The 26,811-nt window shown below is 40.6% G+C and overlaps 1 protein-coding gene across 1 annotated transcript; it reads left to right on the forward strand.

The window, feature by feature from the left end:
- Nucleotides 1-8,230: 8,230 nt before the first annotated feature.
- On the forward strand, nt 8,231-10,822 carry cxcl18b (chemokine (C-X-C motif) ligand 18b). The gene is made up of 4 exons (XM_080455497.1): nt 8,231-8,421; nt 8,999-9,116; nt 9,507-9,602; nt 10,091-10,822. Exons 1-4 carry the CDS (start codon nt 8,352-8,354, stop codon nt 10,149-10,151), a joined length of 345 nt encoding a protein of 114 aa, XP_080311623.1. The 5' UTR covers nt 8,231-8,351; the 3' UTR covers nt 10,152-10,822.
- The last annotated feature ends 15,989 nt before the right edge of the window (nt 10,823-26,811 follow it).

Raw genomic sequence — 26,811 nt, forward strand, 5'->3', positions numbered from 1 at the left:
CGGTGCCGCGCTATGAGCTTGTATATTTGCTATTTTTGAATAGCCCAACAAAATCTAAAAATGACACACAGATACTTCCCGGTCTTTAGGAGTTAATGAAGCCTGCTTCAGCTCTCTCTATACCAGAAAGTGACTTATTATCACACAGACGTGTTTTGACGTTACGCCGTCTTTAGGGCGTCGTCGTGCCACGCTGAAGAAATCGTACCGCTGAAACGTTCTGTCATCGCGACCTTTATGAGTCACCTTTGCACACTTTCACGGTTAAATTAATACTCCGGATTTCACCGCGTATGTCATTCCTATTCTGAAAGGACATTTTTCATTAACGCGTTAAAGCACTTACACAATGAGGAAATGTCCCAATGGAAGCTCTATTATAATGTGAACCTTTTTGAATAATAAATGACACAGCCTGAAAGTATATTTTAACGACTGCCAATGTCACTCATTATAGGTGTAAATTGTCAATTTCCTTTCAAAACGAAACAACAGACAAACTTCTAAAATGTCAAAAATAGCACAACAAATATATATAACGCAACGTGATGTGATGTGTTATGAGCTTGTAGATCAGCTCTCTTTTCGAAAATTTGTGAAAGAATAAAATAGGGCTTAAGTCCTGATTAATGGGCCACACAAATAAACCTGACTTGAATAATAATGCATCCTCCATTCACAGCATGAAGCCCGGTGGTCTTCTTTCCACTGTGGACAGGCTGCCCACCATCAGCGAGATGTACGAGGGAGACCTCAACGACAGGGGAGCAGCACGTCTCACCCATACCATGGAGGACTACGTGGACTCCATCAAAGAACTCTCCCAGCCTTCTCCCTACCCTCTCCGTGGCCCTCTCAAAGGTCACAGACAATGGATGACACAGCCCTTACACAATTCCGCAGGACAATGCCTCACATTTACACCCATATCGCCTTATCATTCATCTTTGGCCTATGCTCCCTGGGCCCCAATTGGCTTATCGGATGTGTCCGTCACTGTAGCCGATGATGAGTCACAATGCGAGGCATCAAGGCGGTTCAACCACAACCCCTGGGACTGGTTGTTTGCAAAGTCCCTGTTTGCAGGGCTGAGTTGAGCAAGAGACTTCTGAAGGAGAAGCCACAGTAGAGGCCGCAGCCACTGCTAAAACGCTGGACTGCATTTTATTCATAAACAAGTTTTGGTTACTGGATTTTCCCCAAATATTCCTATGATTTAAGCAGAATGTTTGTGTTATTTGTTAAGCCATAGGAACTAATTCAACACAGCCACACATTCAGCCTTCAGAAGATTAGATGCATTCCACAGACTTTGGGGTAGTGACATCATTAAAAACTGAGAATAACAAAGAAGAGAGGATAATTAAAGACAAGGCTAAATGAACCAAACGTATGTCTGTGTATTCAGCTGAAGTCAGTGAAAGTCAAGGCGCTTGTAAATATTTACCCATTATAAACTGAAAATAAATGGTGTGCAACACTGAATAGAACAAACATGAGGGATCACTTTGCCTCAAGAGTTACCTTGTCTTCAGCCCTTAAGACGAGAATGTTAATTTCAAGTGTAGGCATCGCTATCCTTCTCTGTCACTTACAGGCCGTGCCTCGTGTTCTGTACTGGATACTTTTAGGTTTTGTTTTCCCATTTGGTTTGGTCGTCACAAGGAAAGTGAATCCAGCTGGGCCTTGGCAGATGTAGCCTTTACAGTCAACTAGTAACTGGGCCAGGTCCAGCTGACTCCAGTACCTTCCAGATAGTGGGGAGGGAGAGGGGGAGTACAGCAGTCCCTCGAGAGCTTCCGGTGAGCAAACTCACCAGTCTGAGATCCGTAAAATTACTAGGAAGGTTCCTTAAATAATATTGGCTAATGGATTTAGTGTTGAAGCTTAAGGGAAGAGAGGGAGGGTATGCTGATAAGGTAATACACACATGCTGGGTAGTGACGGTCTAGTGAATGAATCAGACTTACTGATACGTATCACTCTATCTCCCATTTAACTTTGTTTTACACCAACTATTGCATTATCACTCGCAGATGCAATTCATTTAATACTCCTGCTGCACCAGGAAAAGTGCTGCTGCCATCATTTGGTGTTTTTTAATTGAAACCACAATAATGTGGAGTTGCAGATGTAATCTATTCTTGGAAGCCTCTAGGACAAGAGTTTCTGCTTTGCAATAAGATACGTTCTACTCTACTGCAGCGTATCGGATAAGTGAGAGAAAACAGATTCTCTACGGGGTAATTCAGACCGCTGCGATTTTTCTACACAACGTTCTAATGCTTCATTTATGCTCTGACGTACGACGGTACGGTATCACATCTGAAAATAGCAGATCTGCAAGCTCACAACACACAGTGCACAACAAAGTCTTGATGTGAATCTGTGGTCTGAAGTAGGTTTAAGTGAGCCAGACAAACTTGTGTTTTGTGCTAATATTATACAGTCATAAACTAGAGCTGGATAGAACAGTAAGACACTGAGATAATTGTATCACAAGACAATGTGATAGCTCAGCCTTGGGCAAATCATATAAAACCTACTGTATGAAATCACTACAAATCACATCAGCAATTAAAAAGTGAAATGAAAGAAAATGGGCAGATTTTCTTTTTATGAAGTGTAGCAGGACATGCCACAGAGCTGTCTATCATAAGGAAGGAATTTAGTTTTGTCAAGGGCATGTTGTACATTCATAGAATATTCATGTGATTGAATAATCAACTGTCATTTTGTAACATATGTGTTTGCTATTCAGTTGTAAACTCTCTTCCAAATAAAACAGGTCTAAACTGGCGCTCCTCTGACCGCAGATCTTTGCCAGGCTGCATGGCCTACCAAGTGCTGTGTCAGCCGTGGGTTGCGGCCAGCAGGACACAAGGAAGCTGCGGGGGAAATAGTGTTTCTACAGAAGATACAGGTCAACTTTTTGCATTGTGGCGCCCCCTAGGGGCAGAAGAGCCCTTTTGGAGATGTGCTAGCCTTCCAACATTTGAGTGAGTTTTGGACAAAGCCTGTAGGCGTAGTCTTATTATAAAGTGTGATTAGAAGAAAATGCTAAATGACGGAAAATCTAGTCAGGTGGAAATGGGTGTGGCCTAAATGTGGAGTTGCATCATGATCCAAGGAATCCAGGAAATTGGTTAATGGTGCATTTATAACGCACCTTTATCAAAAGCACTTTACAATGTAGCTACTTTACATTTACCCCGTAGACAGCAGAGAAAACCAAGGCACCAACCTACTCATTGGGAGCAGTTAGGGGTTTAGTGTCTTGCTCAAGGACAGTCTTGTTTGTGATTTTTATTTAATTTTATGTTTACATAGTTAGAGGTTTGGACAAGCATGTCAGCTGCGCAATACTACAACCATTTGACAATTCCACATACATTTGATGTTTGCCAACTGAAAAATAAAAATAAATAAATTAATGATAATAATAATACAATAAAGAAACAAAATAATAAGAGGTACAAAATAATAATAATAATAGTAAATGTATATCGTAACCAGACGCGTTACTAGCGGAACGCAGACAACGCAGTTGCGTTTGGGCCCAGAGTCATTTGGGGCCCACCCGTGCCATCGGTAAAATAAAATAATTAAAAAAAATAAATTCATAGACCTGGTTGCTTGTTTCTCTCGCAAAATCGGGCTCCTCTTGGTTTATGGACCGAAATGCGCAGTTTGGGCTGTTTTCATGAATTCTGTTCTATCGAAAATGGCAGCCACGGCGGCGGGGGGGGGGGGGGGGGCAGGGCCGGATACAGAAATTATTAATTGGGGGGGCATTAAGAAATGCTGGGGGGGGCGGCTTCCTTCGAATTTTTTTTTTGCGTTTTTTTGCTTTTTTTCCGGCTGTTTGTGTAATACTGCTTCCTATTGTTTAGGAGTAGTAATATCTGACAACACTGCCCATGGAAAATCAGGGCAGAGCATTATTTGAATTGTGCAATGATACATGATGGAATATGATTAAGGATTATTTTGATTATGGTAAGCTCACATTTCATATCATGACATAAATGTAACTTTCACAAGCCCCCCCGTCAAAAAAAATAATTAAAAAATTAAATTTTTTTTTTTTTGACTTTTTTTTTTTGTTTTGGGGGGGGGGCAGTCAGGGCATTTGGGGGGGCATTGCCCCCCCTTGCCGGGCCCACGATGAACACCCCGCGTCGGGGCCCACTGTTGCCTCGTTACGCCGCTGATTGTAACGTTTCACACCCTGAGCTGGAGTTAAACCCCGGCCTACAGCGCAGTAGACCAGCAGGTAACAGGCAACGCAGAGAGAGCTATAGCTCCCTTTAGAGGAGCAAGTTACGGCCGGGTCTTTTGCGTGGTCGCTACACTACCCCCTCCTTTCTGAAGCGCGCCCTCGCGCTTCTCGCTTCACCGCACAAGGCCGGTCCCTCACTGATTTAAAGTTTCTCCAGAGCTTTGGATAAGACGTCATGCATGTTTTCTTTTGCCCCATTGGGTCGAGCTATGTGGAACGCCCTGTTCCAAAGAAACTCACTGTTCCAAAGAAATCCTGTCCATTAGTGCGAGGATTCATTGTGAAACTTTGAGTTCATGGGGAGGTCCAACAGCAACAGTCATCTTCGTGTTTTTGTCAACCCGATCGCTGAATCATCGTTCCACATTAAAATATTAAGGTAAGAGGGGAATACAATTTCCAATTACCTTAAATAGTACCTATCTGAGATAGTACCTTAGATATACCTGAACTCTGAGCCAAAAGTAATTCACATCTGGACACTCCCACATCATGTACATATAATTTCCCAGTTTGTTATTGTTACATAGTGTGCAAATGGGTGTTGTACAGAGCTGGAGTTGAAAATGTTTTCATTGGATCACAGGTTCTTTTTTCCATATCCTGAAAAGTTACAGTTTTGGACATACAAGGTTTCTCCCCGACAACGTATGAACCTCTTAAAACCTATATACTTTTTACTTTATTTGTTTGTTTAGACGGGACACCGCATATTAATGAGCATTACATAACAATGCAATGTAAATACACCGGATTTAGCAAGATGCTAATTTACATCCGCAGTCCCCACAGAAAACATATAAAAACCAAAACAGGCAGACAGTAAATACAAGAACAAAGGTACAGAGGTGCAAAGTATATCTATTTAAGGCTAAGACTAAATTCATGTAGTATTGCACTGGGAAATTAGCAGCATTTTAGAGGGCAATATATATTTAAGAGTGCAGTATTGGTTTCAAGTGGTACAGGATACATTGTCAAATAAAGTGCATGATTATAAATGGTCGCATGTTTGGTTATCAAGTAACCATTTGTTTAGATTGTACTCAAAGGATGGATTTTTTTTTGCGTTCAAGAGCAGACATGAATCTATAATATAGCAAATTTAACATGCATTCCCCGTAGATGCAACAGCCCAGTAGAATGCCATAAGCTAAAACCTGGCCCTAACATCAGGTCACTTGTTGATTTGTTTCATCACCTCCCATCTCAGTTGTTTTTCCTGTATCCTGTATGAGTTGTCTCTCCTGGTTGGATGAAAAATGGAATCCCGACCTGTTATTATTCAAACAGTTTTTATAGGCATTTTCAACACATACATACATACAAAGACAGAAGCAAACAGAAACAAATATATACCCATACCCAGGTTCAAACATACTATAGAATAACATTCATGTTCTGTTTACTAAATAAATGGAGGGAGGAAAAGACCCCATAGGCCGATTACAATGGGAATACAGAGCTATTTTAAACACAATAAAAAAAATAAATAAAAAAAAACACTTAAGACTCCCTCTAAAATGAGTGCCTCCCGTACATTTGTCATATAATATGGAGAGAGAGGCACAATGCTTAAAATAGCAAATGTAGTGGAGTCCTTCCAATATGTCTGGCAATATTCCTGCCTTTGGACGAAATAATGCTAGCCAGTGGACTACAGCAGTGCTGAACTACTCCCTAGTGTGAGTACTGCAACCGCTCCCTACCATGCCCTGTCAACTCGCCTTATGAAATGATCTGAGAACAGGTGCACTGAATCCAAATGTACCAACTACGCATTGATCTAATCCTGTTGCGAAGCTGTGAAGAATCCATCGTGCTGCACACTTATGGGTGGTTCATATAAATCTCATATTTCCATTAATGTCACAAAAGCCTTCTATGAATATGCTGCCTGCGTGAGCCAGCCTTTTTACAGTAACAGTGCGTGTGTCAAACCGGAAATGCCATAGACACGTTGAGACTTAATCCTCGTACTAAGTCATGACTCACACACTGAAAGAATTCAAAGCGGGTCTCACGGTATGCACTTGCTTTTCATGGTACGCAGTGGTGGAAAAATTACTCAAATGTTTTACTTAAGTAAAAGTATCAATCCTGAAATGTAGAAATACTCTGTTACAAGTAAAAGTCAGGAATTCAAAATTAAAGTAAAAGAGTAAAAGAACAAAAGTATTCGTATCAAAATGTACTTAAAGTACCAAAAGTAAAAGTACTAAAATGTTTGAAAATCGCAGATCTACAAGCTCACAACGCGTCACAATGCAACGCGTTGTGAGCTTGTAGATCGGCAATTTTCAAATAGCCTAGGTATAAAATAGGGCTAAAATGGCTAATTTATGTTTTATAATGTAATAATTTTTATCGGCAAAGTAACTAGTAACTAAAGTTTTCAAATAATTGTAGTGGAATAAAAGTACAACAATTGCCTCTGAGATGTAGTGGAGTAGAAGTAATAAATACTCCAGTAAAGTAAAAGTACCTCAACATTGTACTTAAGTACAGTACTTGAGTAAATGTACTTAGTTACTTTCCACCACTGATGGTACCCATGGTGATGTCATCATGTGCTTGGTGGTAACAATTAACCACTTAAACCCTCTATACTACTTAATAACCCGGACCTGAGCTGCAACTGAACTTGGTGCGCTCTTTTTTCACTCTAGACCAAATCTCTTCGCCCAAAAAATTGCAGATCTACAAGCTCACAACATGTGGCGTTGCGACGCATTGTGAGTTTGTATATCAGCTATTACAGTCCCCCCAGAATAGGGACACTGGGGTTCAAGTGGTCAACTAGTTTGGTAGAATGGTACATTTCACGATATGACAGCAAAGAGAAGGGGAAGAGAATGTTTTAATAAAAGCAATATTTGTATGCATGTTTCTCAATTTGATCTGATCAATGCATTTCCCCAAAAATATATACTGACAGGAATTTTCCATTACTAAGCATACACTGTAACATTACATTATTACGGCCTAATCATAGTTCCATTAGCAATATTTCATTCCTATCAAGCAAATACATTAAATCTGCTTCCATTAGAAATGAATGAATTATGAATACATCGCAGTTTAGAATGATCAAATCAAAGTTCTCCTAAAACCACTCACTACAGTGACCCTTATTCAAGTGATGTACCTAAGCTTTATTTAATTGCAGCAAAAACACTGACAATTGACCTTTTACGTCTTATTATAAATCCTATATCCTTTCTGTAAATGCAGTGACTTGTTACTTTGTACTTTCTATGAAAATACTATATACTTGCCTGGAATCCTGACAGACGTCTGATTTTAGATAATAGGACAAGCTTAAGACCAGTGGTGGAAAAGGTACTCACATTTTCTACTTAAGTAAAAGTATCAATACTGCAATGTAGAAATACTCTGTTACAAGTAAAAGGTCCGTGTTCAAAATATTACTTGAGTAAAAGTACAAAAGTACCAAAAGTAAAAGTACTAAAATGTTTGAAAATGGCAGATCTACAAGCTCACAACGCGTCGCATCGCGACACGTTGTGAGCTTGTAGATTGGCTATTTTCAAATAGCCTATATATAAAACAGGGCTAAAGTGGTTAATGTATGTTTTATAATATAATAATGTATATCTGCAAAGTAACTAGTAACTAAAGTTTTCAAATAATTGTAGTGGAGTAAAAGTACCTCAAAATTGTACTTAAGTACAGCACTTGAGTAAATGTACTTAGTTACTTTACACCACTGCTTAAGACAGACCTATATACATTGACTTTGCATGAATCATTTCAACATACGTAGAAGTTGATTCACCTAATGCTTTTCCCCTAAATCCTCTTAGTTTATCTGAAACACTTTCTCTTTACTTTCTCCGCCCACTCTGGCAGACCATGCACATTCCTCAGAGCGTGTGTGGAAAGTTATTGCTGACGACTCCTGCCTGCTGGGAAAAGCCATGGAATTTGGGAAAACCCACGCTGTTGTGTATAAAAAGAATGAAGATCCCATCAAACTTCACTTCACATTTCCAGTGGATCTAAAAGGACTTCTCTCTTCAGGAATCAGTTGATTTTCGGCACAACAATGGGCTTCGCAACACAAGTTTCTGCTCTGTTCATGGTCATTCTTGCAGTTTTCATAAAGTCCCATGAAGGTAAGCTTTCTTTTAATATAGCTTTCTTTTCATCTTAATCTTTATTTTATTTTAGCTAAACTTATATGACATGATAATGATGATCTTGTCTACATTGAAGTCACCATTAGACTGTTAATCATGCATGCTCTTGACAGTTTTTAACAAAGCAAATAGTAATGTTACAACATGGCACTCTTATCACCTCTCAGTCGAAATCTGTCAAGAACATGCCTTATATATCTTACAACTGGAGAAAACTTGCTTCTACATAAAAATAAAAAATAAAGAATACTGCATTGAATTTTACTAAATATAAAATGCAATGCAGTAGATCGGCTACTTTCAGTGAAACGTTTTGGTGTAGAGGGAAAAAAGGGGAGGGGTCCACGTACAGACCTCTGGGGAATGGTCAATGAAGTATAAAGGGGTTCAAGTGGTTAATGCACTTATAATGCTGACTCCATATTATATGACAGCTGCACAAGAACCATTCAGTACAGAATGCTCGAATCGAGGAACAAATCAAACATGCCCTTGGTACCATAATGTGTTTATGTTCACTAATAATAATTTTCACACCTGTCTCTCTCTACAGCCCAGTTTATTCCTGGAGCCAGATGCCTATGCCCCAAAACAATCAAGTTCATTCCAGATGCCATAGCAGATTTCCAAGTAATTGAGAAGGGACCAAACTGTGATAAAACTGAACTCATGTAAGTCTCTCTCGCACACACACACACACACACACACACACACACACACACACACACACACACACACACACACACACACACACACACACACACACACACACACACACACACACACACACACACACACACACACACACACACACACACACACACACACACACAGTGAAACACAAAAAAAAGACTACTTCACAGTAAAATCCTCAGTGTTAATTTACCCATTTGCTACTCAGAGAAAGTACAAAGGTTCTGTCTTTACACTCTCTGAGTGAAATTAACAGTGAGGCTTTTTTTTTTACTGTGGTTTACCTTTCACCTTTCACTGCTGCCGTTCTAATTAATCAGTGTCTTTGTGGGATTTAAAGCGGTACTTTTGTGTTTTGTGATTTGCAGTGTTACATTAAAGAGGCCAAGGGGGAGCAAGGAAGAAAAAGTATGTCTGAATACTGATGGGAAGCTCGCTAAGGCTTTTCTCCACTGCTGGAACAAGTAAGAAAAGTTACACTCACCACGTACTGCCGTCTCCTCACGGTAAAATGTTCATTTAACTCTGAGTGTGCACAAATGTAACCAAATGGACCCGCAAGGGTCCATTTGGTTACATTTGTACACACTCAGAGTTACAAATGGACAAACTAACTAACAATTTTACTGTGTATCAGCGTTGGAGTAATGTCAGTCTGACTAATCCTGGATTTAAAAGTTTTTCTCTTTCTTAAAAAGCTTAATTATATAGTTTATATCCTATTAGGAATCGAATATCATGGATAAAATGCTATATTGTTATCTAAGTAATGAATGCAGCTTTTCACTTGATTAAACGATTGAACGATCACAATGCATCGATCCCATTGTGAAATACGCACGCCGTTTGCACCGTCACATGTTCCAAGTGAGTTATTGTGCAACACTGCCAGATGTTTCATATTAGGCCTAATCCCAATCCCCCCTCTCTCTCCCCTTTCTCCGGTCCAAAGCATCAAGAGGGACGAGAGTCAGAAGATGACTTGTCTGAACAGAAGAAAGAAGCCACAATAAAGACGAGACGAACGACAGAGAGCCTGGACTGAGAACACAAACTGCACTGTAGTCCCCAGATAGCATCGTGATAACATGCAGGAGGGCAGATAGCTTGGTCACTGCATTCCTCCACTGCAGATGAGGGCTCAGGGTTATGAGGGGACACGCACTGACAGTCAGTTTAATTGTGATGAAGAGTGATTACAGTATTATGACCAATGAATGTATTGCCTATTTTTAAGTGCCTATTTTATTTGGAATCTAGTATAATGTAATTTAACCACTTACACCCTATTATGCTCCGTTGACCGGAGTCCCCCAGGGGTTTATACTAGGCCCCCTCCTTTTTTTTTTTTTTTTTACATCTACATGTTGTAGTGGAGTAAAAGTACAACATTTGCCCCTGAGATGTAGTGGAGTAGAAGTAATAGTATAGACAATTGGAAATACTCTTACTCTACTTAAGTACAGTACTTGAGTAAATGTACTTAGTTACTTTACACCACTGATGGTACCCATGGTGATGACGGACCACCCTGTCATCATGTGCTTGGTGTTTTTTATTTATTTATTTTTTTACATCTACTGTACATAACTTACATAACTACTGTAAATATCTTCGCCGAAAATCTATCTACTGCATTTTCACCGAATGTTCGCCCCCAGAATATAGCTAGGGTTCAAGTTCAAGTGGTTAGGCTTATTTATTTGTTATCTATATTAATTATCTCTATCTATATTATTATATTTTTTGCTGGATTTGTATTCTGTGTGGTTGAACAAATAAAACTGAATTTTGATAGAACCCTGAACTTTCTGGTTGTTATTTGTTAACAGTAGAATAAACTTTGGGAAAAAATAAGACCATGGTTTGGGGGGGTTCTGTGAACCATCTGTTTTCAACTGCTACTTGCAGTGGGAGGATTTACAAGTGCTGCTAATGCGATCCATTGCCCGCTACTACCAGCATTTCCGCTGTTGAACAATGGCCCGGGCTATTCCCATACTGTATAACAAATATAGTCGTTTGTTTGCATCTAAGACAGGCACGTAGGGCACTGTGGTGACTTTGTTATGGGGGTATGATGCTTTCTCTAACAAGACATGTTGTTTTTTCATACGATAATAATTGACTGTCGCCCATGAGAAAATGTACCACAGCTGTTTCCCAACAGCTGCAAGCCGGATGATAGAAGAAGGCTGGAAGCCCTGAAACATTTTGAGATTCAATTGGCTGAGGTGGGAAGGCCATAACTCACCGCTACCGACTGCATGTTACTGTACTGGTTCATTTAAGGATCGGTGGGCTTATGTAAATAGTGTGTGACTATAATACTCTGTGGAACTCTTCCAGTCAATTTGCACCATCTGCTGGAGGTAAACAGATAAAGATTGTATCATTTAAAAAAAAGCAGCAACAGCGAACAAACAATACATCGGTTTGACAGGTGATTTAAAACATTGTCCAAGGAGCGATGTTTAAAGCAAGGAGTCAAGAGGAGGGTGAATAGGTTGATTGAACAGATCATGTAGATGAATGACCCCGACTGTTTGTTAGCATCCCACATTTTCGCCCTTTCTCTATCCATCGATAAAACAAATGTGTTGGCCAAACAGTAATGCTGAGCAGGTTATTGATTGGCTGAGGCCCGGCTTTGTCTCGCAGCCACGCGAGTTCCCCGGGAGTTGATCGGCTTAGCCAACATGTCTTGATTTTTGACCATTGCTTTGTTGGAGAGATAGACTTTGCTAAAGAATATCAGAGCCAGCCCAACAGACTCTGGGGAAATCAGAGCCGACTTGGTCTGGGGCGAGAGCATAAGAGTGTGGGAGAAAATAGATCCTCGATAAACTCACTCCCAGGGTCCTGAGGCTGTGCTCACTGCTCACCGTGTCTATGGTCAAAATGTGTGCACACCAAGAGTGAATGCACTGACTCGTGCAAGCACACAAGCAGACACACCGGAGAGCACATACTCAGGTATAACTTTTAGGTGAGTAAACAACAGTGGTGTAAAGTACATTTACTCAAGTTCATTACATTACATTACATTACAGTCATTTAGCAGACGCTTTTATCTAAAGCGATTTACAATAAGTGCATTCAACATAGGTAGGGAACGAAAACTACTAATCACCAGAAGTCCTAAGTGCATTTTCTGCAAAAACAAGCAACCAAGAGTATACCTAGTGCTAAGGTAAAAGTGCAGTATATCAGCTACCTACTTTCTTAAACAGATGAGACAAAATAGCAAAATCAAATGAGCAAGAGCTAAAACAAATAAGTGTATCGACTAAACAACATCCAATAAAACAATACAACAATAAAACAAGCTAGTACTGTACTTAAGTACAATTTTGAGGTACTTTTACTTTAGCAGAGTATTTCCAAGTGTCTATACTTTTACTTCTACTCCACTACATCTCAGAGGCAAATGTTGTACCTTTACTCCGCTACAATTATTTGAAAACTTTCGTTACTAGTTACTTTGCAGATATAAATTATTATATTATAAAACATATATTAACCACTTGAGCCCTATTTCATACATAGGCTATTTGAAAATAGCCTCTACAAGCTCAGTTGTGAGCTCAGTTGTGATGTCTCAGTCATGGGTATGAACAGCAAAGCCTTCTCCGCACTGACTGACAAATTAAAAGGGTTTGTGCACGGCACGCAAAGAAAAGTTGTATTTCTGCTATAGACAATGCTGGGAAACATCACTGAGCCAAACTGCTCCTAAATACACAGAACAATATATATGTCATGTTATATACAAACAGTTCTTGAGAGGTTCTGCAGTAGACAACTGAACCGAATAAACAGTTTATGTCCCATTGTTGAACCTGTCTGGTTCAATCACTTTCATTCACATTTGCTCTCAGACTCTCAGTTTATTATATAAATAGAGTGTACATTTCTTTTACATTAATAGTGCTATCTACTGTAGGTAAAACATTTGACACTCTTTACACTTTATTATTTTGCTCAGTACCTTTGCATTATACCTTCTTTTTGTTATACCTTTTTTTAATTAACCCATTAAGACCAGGAACGCATCTGTGTCATTTTAAGATTTCTTTGGCTATTCAACAATAGCAGATCTACAAGCTCGTACGAGCTTGTAGATCTGCTATTTTTGAAAAATCGTGGACATTTATTTTTTACATTTTTTAGAAAACATTTTTTGAATCGGCCTCAGGTCTTAATGGGTTAAATGTAATGTTGGACATTGGTGCAGTCTGGTGGACTATGCCACACCAACACTCGGCCCCCTCCTTTCTTTGCCTCTGCACCAATTCTCCTCATTATAAGTATGTTTTTAACGCATTGTAGACACGAGGTGCATAGCAAGTGTTACCGATATTCTTCATAATGGCAACGTTCTTCATTTCTTGATCAGAGAACATGATGTTTTTTATAAAGAGGCACTTGTCATCCTGATGCTATAGGTGCTCCCTAGGAGTCCCTGTGTACTGTGTAGCCGTGTGATGCCTTACCAACAAAACAAAACTCCATCCCCGCATTACTAAAAAACATCTCTGATTGTAGTGTGGGGGCTTTTCATCTTCTAACCATTGCTACTAATAATTTGTCAGGCACTTTGTAAAGGCTGAGACAAGCACGTTTAATTTTTAAACATTCTGCAGCAAGCGCCAGTCCTGAGAGGAATCCTGCATTTTATTTCCATATTATGTGTTGTTCCCCATTGCTTTGAAGTTTATATATAGCATTGCAGGGGGGGAAAAAAAGCAACTGGTATCATCTTCCCCTACGCTCTCTTGCATGCTGGAACAGATAAAATCAAAGTTGTGTGAGAGCTGCCAGTGCGGTCCAGCCAAACCCACGCTGTGTGTCAGATGTTGAGAGAAAACAAAAAGAATGGTACCTCCTTAAATTTAATTTATGCATGGAACACACCCAGTGGATTGTTGATGGAACTGTCAGACAAGGGGAAAAAAGTGTAAATTGGCCAAACATGTTTTGCGTCATGAAATATTCATAGAGCACGGTTCCACCAAGGCTTTCAAATTCCCTTTGGTTTCTTTTTTACCTTTTTTCATTGAATTCTAGAGCAGACATTGAGGGTTGAACCCTGCTTTACAATGTGTTCCGAGATGACAAACGTTTGAACATGTTGCTTCAGTGGACATGGAGTTATACGCTTATTCTCTGTCATATGACGGTGTCAGGCTTCAAACAGAAAAGGTCCAGTGCAACATGGGAGGGCAAACTGAAGGAAAGCTCAGCCAAACTGAAAAAGAGTCTGTGTCTGTTTGATTCTGAATTAATTCCTTTTGTCTTGGACACTGATTGTGTGTGTGTGTGTGTGTGTGTGTGTGTGTGTGTGTGTGTGTGTGTGTGTGTGTGTGTTTTTGAAACAGCTAATGTTTGTGTTATGTGTGGGTGGGTTTGAAAGTGTTTTTTATGACACGGCGCCAAAAGGGGCCAGCCACCTAGAACAAGGGTTGTCTGTATCGCTGTATGAAGTAACCTTAAGTAATTGTTTTTGGAGCCAAGGAAGAACAATTAACAGTCAGTGCTCGGCTTTAATCGGTAATGTTAAAAACCACAACCCAAGCCAGAAGTAGTCATGGACTCAGACCTGAATTCCAACACCCTTTGGAACAATTACAAAGTCAGCATGCTATCTCCTTAAGAATACAGGTCAAAGATTAAACGACTCATGTCTCAGCAGGATTTGGAAAAACTTGTTCATCTTCCTACTTTACAAGTCTCCCTAAAAATCGATCAGGTGACTGCAGTTGATTCAGTACGCTGCTGCTTGAGTCCTTACTTAATACCAATAAGGTGAATGCATATCACTCCAGTTCTCATATCTTTACACTGGCGTCCTCTCTGTCAAATAATTGATTTCACAATACTGTGTCTAGTCTAATAGAGCACTGAATGCTTAGGGCCAAGATACATTTCTGATCATGAACCATCCAGACCTCTCAGGCCATCTGGGAAGACTCTTAGAACTGAAAGTAAACATGGAGAAGCAGCGTTTAGTTTTTATGCACCACATATCTGGAACAAATGCAGGTCTGCTTCTGCAACACCTCCTTTCTTTATCAAAGTGGAAATACTTTCTGAGGTTTTTGATTCTTATGCTGCTCTGTAATTCTATTGTTGTGGTTGTTGTCATGGTTTTCACTTATTCATAGTGTCTATCTCTTTATTAACGAATATTATTCGTATTCTATGTTCTTTTATCAAGCATTTCGTTAGTCTTCATGCTCTTAATGTTGTTGATATTGTGGGGAACTGATTCAAGCCAAGACGCAAAAGTCAGGGTACAAACCCAATAAAGGGCGTTTATTTCAGAAAACAGCCAGGCTCAGAGAGCATTGTTTATATTTGGCAAATAATATTAATGTTGAACATAAATCCTTCCCGAGTCCGGGGCTTTACATCATAACATCTGTTGTCATTCATCATAACATCTGTTGTCATTCATCATAACATCCGTTGTCATTCCTCATAACATCTGTTGTCATTCATCATAACATCCGTTGTCATTCCTCCTCGTAGGTTGCCTATGAAGATAACAGAAAATGTCCTTTTAGTTTTACATTTCACGAACACACAAGGTTTGTGAGGGAAACAGTGGATAGTATCGCTTACCGCCTGAAGCACCCGTCTGTTCACCAAGAGAGCCAGGGTGAGACTGAGACAGAGTGGCTATTTTGTAGGTTTGGTGCCACACCTAGCCGATCACACAGGTGCGCTCAGATGGGGCTGATTCATGAGGGCGATTGGTAGGTAACGCCCCTCTATGACGCAGCCCAGGCTGCTGCTGTGTCTGTGGAGCCTCTCTCTGTCTCTGTCCCACTCTCTCTCCGAGGTGTGGTGCTTACCTAACAGGCGATCTCCCAGCGATACTCCACAATATGTGCTATACAACTAAACTTGCTATGTGCCTTGTATCCCTGTATCTCTGTCCCCACAAAAGTAGACCAATCTCAGGGCAGCTCGTGCTGCGTGCATACAGCAAAACACATCTCAGCTCATGCTGCTATGCCAGTTTGCTCACCGACATTAAAAGATCACGTTTAGCATGACATGGGTGTGTAATCACTGTTCAAGATGCGTGTATGCGTATCATACACAAAAGAATGAAGAAAAGCAAATTCTCCCACTACAGTAGGACAGATGAAATGTTTTCAATGGCCATTTTGAGATGGTTTGGTTGCACTCGGCTGTTGTGCTCTGAAAATAGCAGATCTACAAGCTCACAACGCGTCGCGCTGCGATGCGTTGTGGGCTTGTAGATCGGCTATTTTCAGCATGCAACCAGGTGTAAAATCAGCCATTATGACGCCATCAAGGCCCGCCAAAATACTTTTTAGTCGATAAAATCAACTGTAGATTTAGTCGACTATAATCTTATGGTATTTAGTCGACTAAAACCAGAGGTGGACAGTAACTGAGTAAATTTACTTGAGTACTGTCCTTAAGTACATATTCTGAGGATCTGTACTTTACTTGAGTATTAGATTTCTTTGATACTTATTACTCTTACTCGAGTAAATTTCCAAGACAAATATTTTACCTTTACTCAAGTAAATTTCTAGGAAGGCTAAAAAGTTACTTTTAGGTTCGCAGGTTCCTCGAACCTAAAAAGGTTACTTTTAGGTTCGCTGGCTCCTCGCAAAAAAGTCTACAACGTGAACTAGTGTGTTGATACCCATTATCCTGGCAAAAAAACTAATTGAGTTTTGCTGAACATATTGCTTTGTGCTAATAAAATACACACCAACAGCATCTGGGGCAAAAGCCACCTCAGCGTTAGGGTCAGGAACAGCAGCGGGAGGTCTTCGGACGGGAAACAGGGTCAGCCTTCCAACTCGGACCAGCTGTTAACAGAAAAAAGAAAATAATAATGCTTGGAAGTGGGCCCCAAACAGATCCCCTGGACACAAACAAACAAAGTACACTTAGCTCTATGCATGCGTGATGAGAGATCAGACTGGACAACACAGTCTCACTGCCTAGAAGTCACATGTTGACTTTTGTGCAGAACCCCTTCCAGTCACAATGTGACTTCCCAGCATTATTATTTTCTTTTTTCTGTTAACAGCTGGTCCGAGTTGGAAGGCTGACCCTGTTTCCCGTCGGAAGACTGTTCTCCTTACTTAAGTATATTTAAAAGCAAGTACTTTTTTACTCTTACTTGAGTAACATTTTGACTGAGCTACTTTTACTTGTAGTGGAGTACATTTAACCAGGGAGTATCTGTACTCTTACTCAAGTACTGGGGTTGAGTACTCTGTCCACCTCTGACTAAAACTAGACAAAAACTAAAACATTTCAGATTACTAAAATATGACTGGAATCTTATTCAAAAGACTATCTCAAAATCAACACTGCTCAGGAGGTAGATTGGCCACTTGGGAAAACGGTACAAAGGTTCCCAGTTCAATCCCTGGCCTATCCCCCTGAGTTGGTTTCCTCTGCCATCGGTGCGTGAATGGGTGAACGTATTGCACCCCGTAAAGCACTTTGGACAAAGGCACTATATAAATGCACCATTACCCATTTACGTAGGAGGATTCAAGCCAGTTAGCCAAATAACTGATCATTAATTTGGGTTAAAGCCTTTTTAAATTGCACAGGGAAAGCTACAGCAAGCCATTATTAGACTCTGTGTGTCTTGTTTGCGTTTCCCTGGGTGTGTAACACTGCCTAATGCTCGAGGGTTTCACAGAACCCTCTCATCTCCTAGCTTGTCAATCAGGGTCAAACTCCAGTCCCCATAAATAAAGGATGGCAGAGTCACACAGCCTGCTCTTGTCACTCACGGTGCTGACTGGGCCCTTCCAGCTCTCTAGCTGCAGGGATGCATAGGCTGCATCACATATGCACCGCTTGTCATTTTAAGTGCTGTGGGGGGTAACTGCATAGGGAGTGTAAAGACACGGCGACGGTCCGTGAGCTGATTCCGTAGGACTTAATAACTACTGTGTGTAAACACGGAGCCAGAGGCTCGTGACGAGAACGCCAATTCGCACGCCATGATCCCGAGGCGAACGCCGCCATGGGACACACGGAGAAAAAAACAATGACATACCACCGATAAAGGATTTGTGGATGTCACGGATGGCTAAAGTTATCCACTGTGAATCACGGCGTTATTATGGTTCACGCTCCGCTGGGTATTCATGAGAACAAACTGGAATTATTGCTTTAATCACGGGCCGTAATAGCCACGGCATACACAGCGCATACGCAAATAATATTTCAATCAAGTAAATTGGATTTTTTTTTCCACTTGATGTACTGCTGGCTATACCTCCGGAGCTGAGGATGCACGCACAGTGCAGTACACACAGCCTGTGTGTGTGCAAGGGTGGGACGGATGGGGGGAACAGGGGGGGGACGGATGGGGGGGGGGGTGTACGAATAAGAAGGAAAGTAGAAATCCACAGTGCGTCTGGGGATTGTTTCTGGTCACTGGTTCAGGTCCCCTGCTACCGACGCCCTCTGTCAACGTTGTTGAGATGCAGTGTGAGATGCAGCTTACATACTGAGACTGAAGAAGAGAATGCGTACAAACACAGAGCCAACCGCTGACTCTTCTCCTCGGGCGCACACACACACACACGCACGCACGCACACACACACACACACACACCCACACGAGTGTGCACGCACACACCAAACACCTCACTCTTCTTTGCCCGTTTTTTCTCTAATGCACATGCATGTTCACGCTCTGAGCACACATGTTCAATTCAATGCAAATGCAAAAAAACATATCACTTTGCTCACTCGCACGTGCAGCCTTTTCTCTTCTAGTGTCTTTCTTTGTTTTGTTTTCTCCCCCCTCTCTTTTTCCCCCTTTATCTTTGATTGCTGTTGAATTTGCATGTGCTCGCTGCTTACTGATCGGGATTACTAGGCAGAGGGCGGAGTGTGATCTCACAATGCAGCGTGTGTTCGCACTTCTGCTCTCCGATCCCGCTGGAAAAAAATGCTACGACGGTGCAGTTTTAAACAGCAGGCAGCTGGAAATAAAGCACTAGTTGATTCCACCAACCTCATATCAATCATCACCTCTTCTTGATGCAGACGTGCATGGAAGCAGGGAAATATGCTCATACTAACTATCATCTCTCATCTAGAGAGATGATCCAACTTCAAGATATTGTGTTAAAATCAGTGGTGGACAGTAATACATTTTTCAAGTATCTGTACTTTACTTGAGTATTTGTATTTTTTGTATAGTTATGACTTGTACTTTTGACTCCACTCTATACATTTCTAGGTAGGGCAAAAGTACTTCACGAGTACTATAAATTAACCACTTAATTAACCCCCGTCTTGGCCTCACCGCACTGGCTCCCTGTTCATTTTAGGATTAATTTTAAGGTTCTCCTATTTACTTTTAAATCTCTCAATGGGCTGGCCTCTCAGTATCTCTCTGAGCTCCTGGTACCCTACAGTATACCCCAGCCAGAGCTCTGAGATCTGCTGACAAGCTACTGCTGGTCAAGCTCAATAATATTAGCAAGAGAGCCAGGGGCGCACGTGCATTAATTTGCGGCTGCAGCCCCTAGGCTCTGGAATAGCCTGCCCTTCCATATTAGATCTGCTCAGTCCATCAATGTTTTCAAGTCCCTGTTTAAGACTCATTTATTTTCTTTGGCTTTTAATCTCATCTGAGTGTTTTATATTTGTGCATATAAAGTGTTTGGTGCTCATGTTGACACTTGCCTACATGTATATGTGTTTTGCTTTGTTTGTTGCTCCTGCTCTGTACAGCACTTTGGTCAATCTCGGTTGTTTTAAATGTGCTATATAAATAAAGTTTGATTTGATTTGATTTGAAATATAGTGAAAAATCTACAAGCTCACAATGAGTCGGAATGCAACGATTTTTTGGGGGGGGTAAATTTCAATACAGCAATGCATTGATATTAAACAGAAAATCTACTTGTAATGTGTACTTGATTACTTAAATATTTTTAAAAAGCATGTACTTTTGAATCCTTAAATATTTTTTAAAATCAAGTACTTTAACTCAAGTACAAGTTTGACTGAGCAACTTTCAGGTATAGTTGAGTAATATTTGATATCTATGCTTTGACTCAAGTACTGAGGTTGACTACTTTGTCCACCGCTGGTTAAAATGAAATCCGTCATGTCCCCTCAATGAGGCAGTGTTGATTTTGACAGCAAATTTTTATTTAGTTTTAGTTATAGTCTTTTCATAAAAATTCCAGTTCCAGTTTTAGTCATATTTTAGTCATCTGAAATGTTTCAGTTTTAGTCGACTAAATATCATAAGATTATAGTTGACTAAAATGTATTTTGGCGGGTCTTGATGGTGTCGTAATGGCTGATTTTACACTTGATTGCATGCTGAAATTAGCTGATCTACAAGCTGTTGTGAGCTTGTAGATCTGCTATTTTCAGAGCGCAACACCCGAGCGCAAACAAACACAAAATGACTTGTCTATCTCCTCTAGTCCCTCACTAACATTTTAGTCTAGTTTTTATTTGTTGACGAAATTGTCAATATATTTAGTCTTAGTTTTAGTCATCGTAGCTTAGTTTTTATTTAGTTTTCGTCAGTGAAAAAAGGTAGTCGACGAACATTTTTCCGTCACAGTTTTAGTCGACAAAATCAACACTGCAATGAGGTCTTATACCATTTCAGACCTCTCCCTACAGGGGGCAGCAGAGATGCTTTCCTCGGGGCGATGTGATCTCATCAGCATGCTGTGCAAAGCCCCAGCACACCCACCAGCCTCTCTCCCTGTGCCCACTGTAAAGGGGAGCAGGGAGCTGTGGCTTACACTGCTGAATTCATTAACCTTTTCGCCACTCCCAGTGAAAGCACATGGCAGCAACTGGAAATAACCCCTTTAGCACTTTAAACAGTTTAGTGAGAGGGCTATGGATGGGAAAAAAAGGCCAAGACCCCGTTTGTTCTTATCTAAAAAATGTCATCTCACATCAGGTGGTTAGTTATTCAGCAACGCAAGGCGTGTTTATGGGTGTGATGCGTCCGCGGATTGACGCGGTACGCTATCGGACAGGCGACACATTTTTGGACAGAACTTATAATTGTCTTACTTGAGGCGGTCTGATGGGCTCGGCAGCCATTGTGAGGGGGCTTTCCGTTTGCGTTTGTGTCAGTGTGACCGGTGTAGCATGATGGCATCAGAGAGGAAAATGAAACCACCAAAGGAGAGAGTTACACCCGCCAACTATAGGCTCAACTTTCTGCATGTTAACTTTCATTCTGATATGTTCACCCTGACATCATCCACAGGGGCATGAAATTACACACCATCTTTTTTCATTACTATCACCTAGGGTCAGTGGTTCTCAACCTTTTTAGTCCGCGACCCCCCAAAATAATCTTATTTTAAGGGGACCACCCCCAAAATAATCATATTTATAAGGGGACCACCCCCAAAATAATCATATTTTAACTGGGAACCCTGACAAGCACTTGGAATTGTAGGATTTGAGGCATTACATTTAGTTAGACTCGGTTCCACAGATAAATATTGTGAAAATAGCTGATCTACAAGCTCACAACGGTTCTCAACGTGAGGCGTTGTGAGCTTGTAGATCAGCTATTTCGATTCATTTTTTCATTTCTCTCTTTCTTTTAAGGTATTAAAAAGGTCTTAAAAGTCCTTAAATGGTCACTTTACTGTCATGGTCACTTTACTGCCCCCCCCCCCCCCAAAAGACAAACATGTGGGGACCCCCCCTGAGGTCCCAACCCACAGGTTGAGAACCACTGATCTAGGTCACGGGTTCCAAAACGGACCCGCAAATAGCCATAGCCTCTGGCTGTGGCCCCCCTATTATGAAATGTCTTTAAAAAATTACAACAAAGAGCAAAAATAGCCAATCTACAGTCTCACATTGCATCACATCACATGTTGTGAGCTGCTATTTTGACGGATATCAGCTATTTATTCTATTTTTGATTTTATTTTTATTTTTGGAAACTTGTAGAAAATTGACATGACGACCTGGCCAAAATAGGGACACCTGGTTCCCCCCCTTTGAACACCACTGATCAGCAATCCACATATCCTACCCTTGGGATATTTCCTCCATTTTATTTCCAAGTGCATTGTCTGGACTCTCATTCTTAAATTCTCCCCAACAACACTGAGACGGAGAACAGCAGAGCATAATACAAAACGTCTCTTGGGATTTAGGATTCTGCGAGGCTTAAGAGATGGCGGCACTGAATCGAGGAGTTGCCTCCCCAGATGAATGGATTGGTTTGACTTAAAATAGACCGACTTTTCCCTTTACATGTTATTAGTGTGTTAAGCCTGAGTCATTGTATTTCAACAAGTGGCTCAGGAGGCAGAGCGGCCATCTGGGGGAACATAACAAAGGTCCCAGATTCAATTCTGGCCACTCCTGGCATGACATCAAAGTGTCCTTGAGCAACACACAGGACCACTAAGTGCTCCTGACAAGCAGGGTGGCACACTGAATGGCTGCCTCCACTCCCAGTGTGTGAATGGTGAAGCATTCACTTTGTAAAAGCATTTTGGGGCTGTCCAAGGACCAGAAAAGCGCCATACATATAAATGCAGACCCCATTCTACAAGGCCACAGTGGTTTGTTTTCAACCCTTTTCCACACCAAGGTCCATTTTATATTCGGCATTTGAGCCACGGACCACCGTTTGATGAGATTTAGCCTCTCAGACCCAAAACTTAGAATATTTTGTTATCGTTGGATAAGATTTTGTCCACAGTTCCATGCTGTGTTGATGAGAGATACCAGGCAAACACTGAACAACTTATCAATTCTCCTATTCTCTATAATTGTGTAGACTTATTGTAAATTAAGTAATGCATATGTTTAACAATAATTTAACTCTTGAGAGAATAAAATGAAACCAAATGGACCCTTACGGGTGGAAAATGAATTTGGTCTCATTTTACGCTCTCAAGAGTTAAAGAGTCCATTTGATTTGATTTGGTTATATACCAACTACTTTCCCTATTTAAGTCATAATGTTCTCGCAATCTACTCAGATCAATCCTTAAATCACATTCACAATTTAAATATCAAACTGTCAGATGGGCCTCTGTTTTTTTCTTTCTTTTGCCATGCTACAAAGCTAGACCACAGAGAATGCCCGGAGGCCAGTGCCCAGAGCAGAAGCTTTCATGAATAAAAAGAACCCCCCTCAGCGGCACAAATATTACGTCACAAGAACCAAAATGCCAACAGAGTTTGGTATCAGCGTTCGTAAAATTATGGCCGTGAGAGAGAGAGAGAGAGTCCTGGAGGCCAGGTCCTCTTGGCTTTCAGAGCATCACATAGAGAGAGAAGAAGATGCTAATAATAAGAACTCAAACTGGAATGGAGGATGGTGCACACCTTGCAGTGGTGTAAAGTTACTAAGTACATTTACTCAAGTACTGTACTTGGATATTTTTTTACTTGACTTGAGTATTTAAAAATGTCAATAGTTTTACTTCTACTCCAGTACATCTCAGAGGCAAATATTGTACTTTTACTCCACTGCCATTATTTTAAAACTTTAGTTACAAGTTACTTTGTAGATTTTGATTGTTATTACAAAACATACATTGACCACTTCAGCTCTATATACATTTCGACCATTTGAAAATAGCCGATCTACAAGCTCGCGATGCGACGCATTGTGAGCTTCAAGATCTGCTGTTTTCAAAAGATTTTTATACATTTTAAAACTTGTGAAACGGGACATTCTGCACAAAGCTACTTTCTACTTTTGGTACTTTAATAAGTACATTTTGATACCAATACTTTTGTACTTTTACTCAAGTACATTTTTAATTCAGGACTTTTACTTGCAACAGAGCATTTCTACATTGCGGTATTGATACATTTACTTAAGTAACAAATGTGAGTACTTTTTCCACCACTGACAGCATGTGCACTTGTAGTGAATGAAGGGAAACGCCAAATGCTTGATTAATAAATCAATCATAAATAGCAGATCCATAAGCTCACAAGCTTCGGGAGCTTTGTAGATCTGCTATCTCCGGCACACACGACGACCCCGCCGTACGAAGAGGATTGATAGAGAAACACCGCCAGGGAAAAGGGGGAGAAGGATCAAAAGAGAGAATGACAAGGGTAGAGAGAAAGAGTGGTGCAATCTACTACTGGAAGGTTCTAGAGGGCCAGAGAAGGAGCTAATGGGTGTGAACCAACGAGACAGAGAGAGGGTTTTAATGAGCAGGAAGGATGAGAAGAGTGTGAGAGATGAAGGTGCAGGATCAAGGGGGAAGAAATGGAAATGGTCAGCGTTCAACGCTTACATCACAGCATCACTTTGATTCTAGAAATAAACCCTCTTTTTCTGGGTCTTATATTTCAACGCGATTGCCGAAAGAAGTGAGACGTTGCCGTTGCACGTGTCGACACGTCGGAGCATGCAGTCATAGGCGATTTTAGCCTCAGTCAACAGGGCAAGAATTTGCCGTGAGAAAAATGAATCTAAATAAATGAAAAACACCATAATGCAACCTCTTTATAATGGCATGGGTTGATACCATTTAGTTAATGAGAAATAAACATTATAGTAACATAATCTTGCTTGCACTGCCTAGTTTCATAGTGTCTCAAGACGGCTTTGTTGTCGACTCATTGATTCAACCTTTATTTATCTCCTCGGGAATACATTGAGTGCAGAGCCCTCATTTTCAATGATGCCGAGATTACAGATCACTCATCTCATTAGCATAATGTAACTGATTATCTTCTGTAGTGGAAGAAATGACATCCTTTTTAAAACAAATAAAATCATCATATTGCCATATTTTGTGTCGAGATATTAATTGAATTAGAAAGTATAGCATGTAATAAGCAGGATAATGAAGAATGCTGCGATCATTATAGAGAAATAAAACCGCCTGGACTCTGTCTACCACTCATCAATCAGATTCATCACGGGTGATAGTTATGGTACTCACCGTTGTATTTTATATAACAAGGTTGGATGGCTCTCCTTGGCAGAGAGACGAGAACTGCACTGGCATCTGTTCTTATATAAAGCCATACTTGGAGATTGTCCTAGCTATACATCTCATCATTTTTGGAATGGGCCCCTGCTGGACCCTATCACACCCGTTCAAGTAGTTTTCTCACATTTAAGGTGCCCAAGGTCAACTCTGAATTTGGTAGATCGGCTTTTAGCTTCTGTGGTCCTACCACATGGAATGACCTGCAGACTACATTGAAATTAACCACTCTAGTACCCTTCAGTCGTTTTAGAACTCTGGTGACCAAACAGGTCACCAATGTGTAATTGTTTTTAGAATTTTGAAAAACGCCGTCTTGATTTCTTTTTGTAACTTTTATATCTCACATGTACTGTATGCCTTTTTCTTTTCCAATTCCCAGTTGTAATGTATTTTTAAACTGTGATGTTGTTGAATTTGCACCGTATTGTATTACTCGACGACACTGCAAATGAGTTTAATTACTCAGTGTAATTTCGAGAATAAATAAATCTTGAATGAATGAATGAAATTCAATGCCCCTCCGCTTCACATCAGCGTCTTGCATTATTTCTCAATTGATTCATATCATCCCCTACTTAGCAAACATTGAACTTCTGAACTAACAACTTAACTTTGTGCTCTTCAGCACAGCCAACTCATCAACGCCAGTCTCCAAATAAAATCAATTGGTTGGCTACCTGCCTTGTAGCCCCCTCCCCCCCCCCCCCCCCAACTGGTACTAGACAACGGCAGCTATTTAAAGCACACCAGTTGACGGACAGGTCAACCACACCCATAATTGGTTCAGATACTCCCTGGTGCTCAATTTAACCCATTTCTTTTCTCTGAACTGTCAAGCACAGTTGTGTAGTTCTGGGGGCATTGTTGTGGATCTGTCAGGTCTAACACTTCAAATCATTTTCAGGCACATACAGTATGTGCCTGAAAATTCTTTAAAATCGTTTTTATATATGTGTGTGTGTATATATGTATATATACATATATGTTTTTTTAATGTGTAATTTACACTGTGTATTTTCTTTACACTTGTTTGAACAGCTAAATATGTGCACAGTTAATTACAAGACATTGTTGGCATTTTGACTTTACAGGACAATACCATTGGTCTGGCAAGTTTAGCCCATATATGACCCATATGTTATATATCTCTACTGTTCGGCAGAAACCAACTGACTCCAAAATGTAGATTTTTCAGAAAATGACTACAACAAAACAAAAAGTGGAGTTAGGAGGTTTTGTTCATCATTGATAAGAACAGCTGAATGGACCTCCAAGCTCACAATGAGGTTGGAGGTCAAAAGGGGGTGGAGCCTGGAGTCAGCAAAAACAGCTAACTCCAGCCCCCTTTGGTGGACTTAGCTGGTTTAGCAGAAAGTTTGAGGATCCAATGGAGTTAACTGGTTTATGCCGGACAGCAACGATATGTTACTTTTCTTGAAACTATGGCTGACCATTCTCCAACGCATAGCCTACTGTGCTTTGTTTGATTGTCAAAGCCATTGCATTCCATTCATGTCGGTACCTTTTGAAAATCAACTTGCAGAGACTTGAAACTTGCTAGATAATCCAACACACTAAATATCATCGTGCCGTTCATTTTGGTCAAAGTTATGATATCAAAGGGACAAGCAGGCAAGCAAGCTGTTATTACTGGGGAGGC

This window comes from Gymnoscopelus braueri (assembly GCF_963280865.1).
Source record: "Gymnoscopelus braueri genome assembly, chromosome: 2".
NCBI lineage: Eukaryota > Metazoa > Chordata > Actinopteri > Myctophiformes > Myctophidae > Gymnoscopelus > Gymnoscopelus braueri.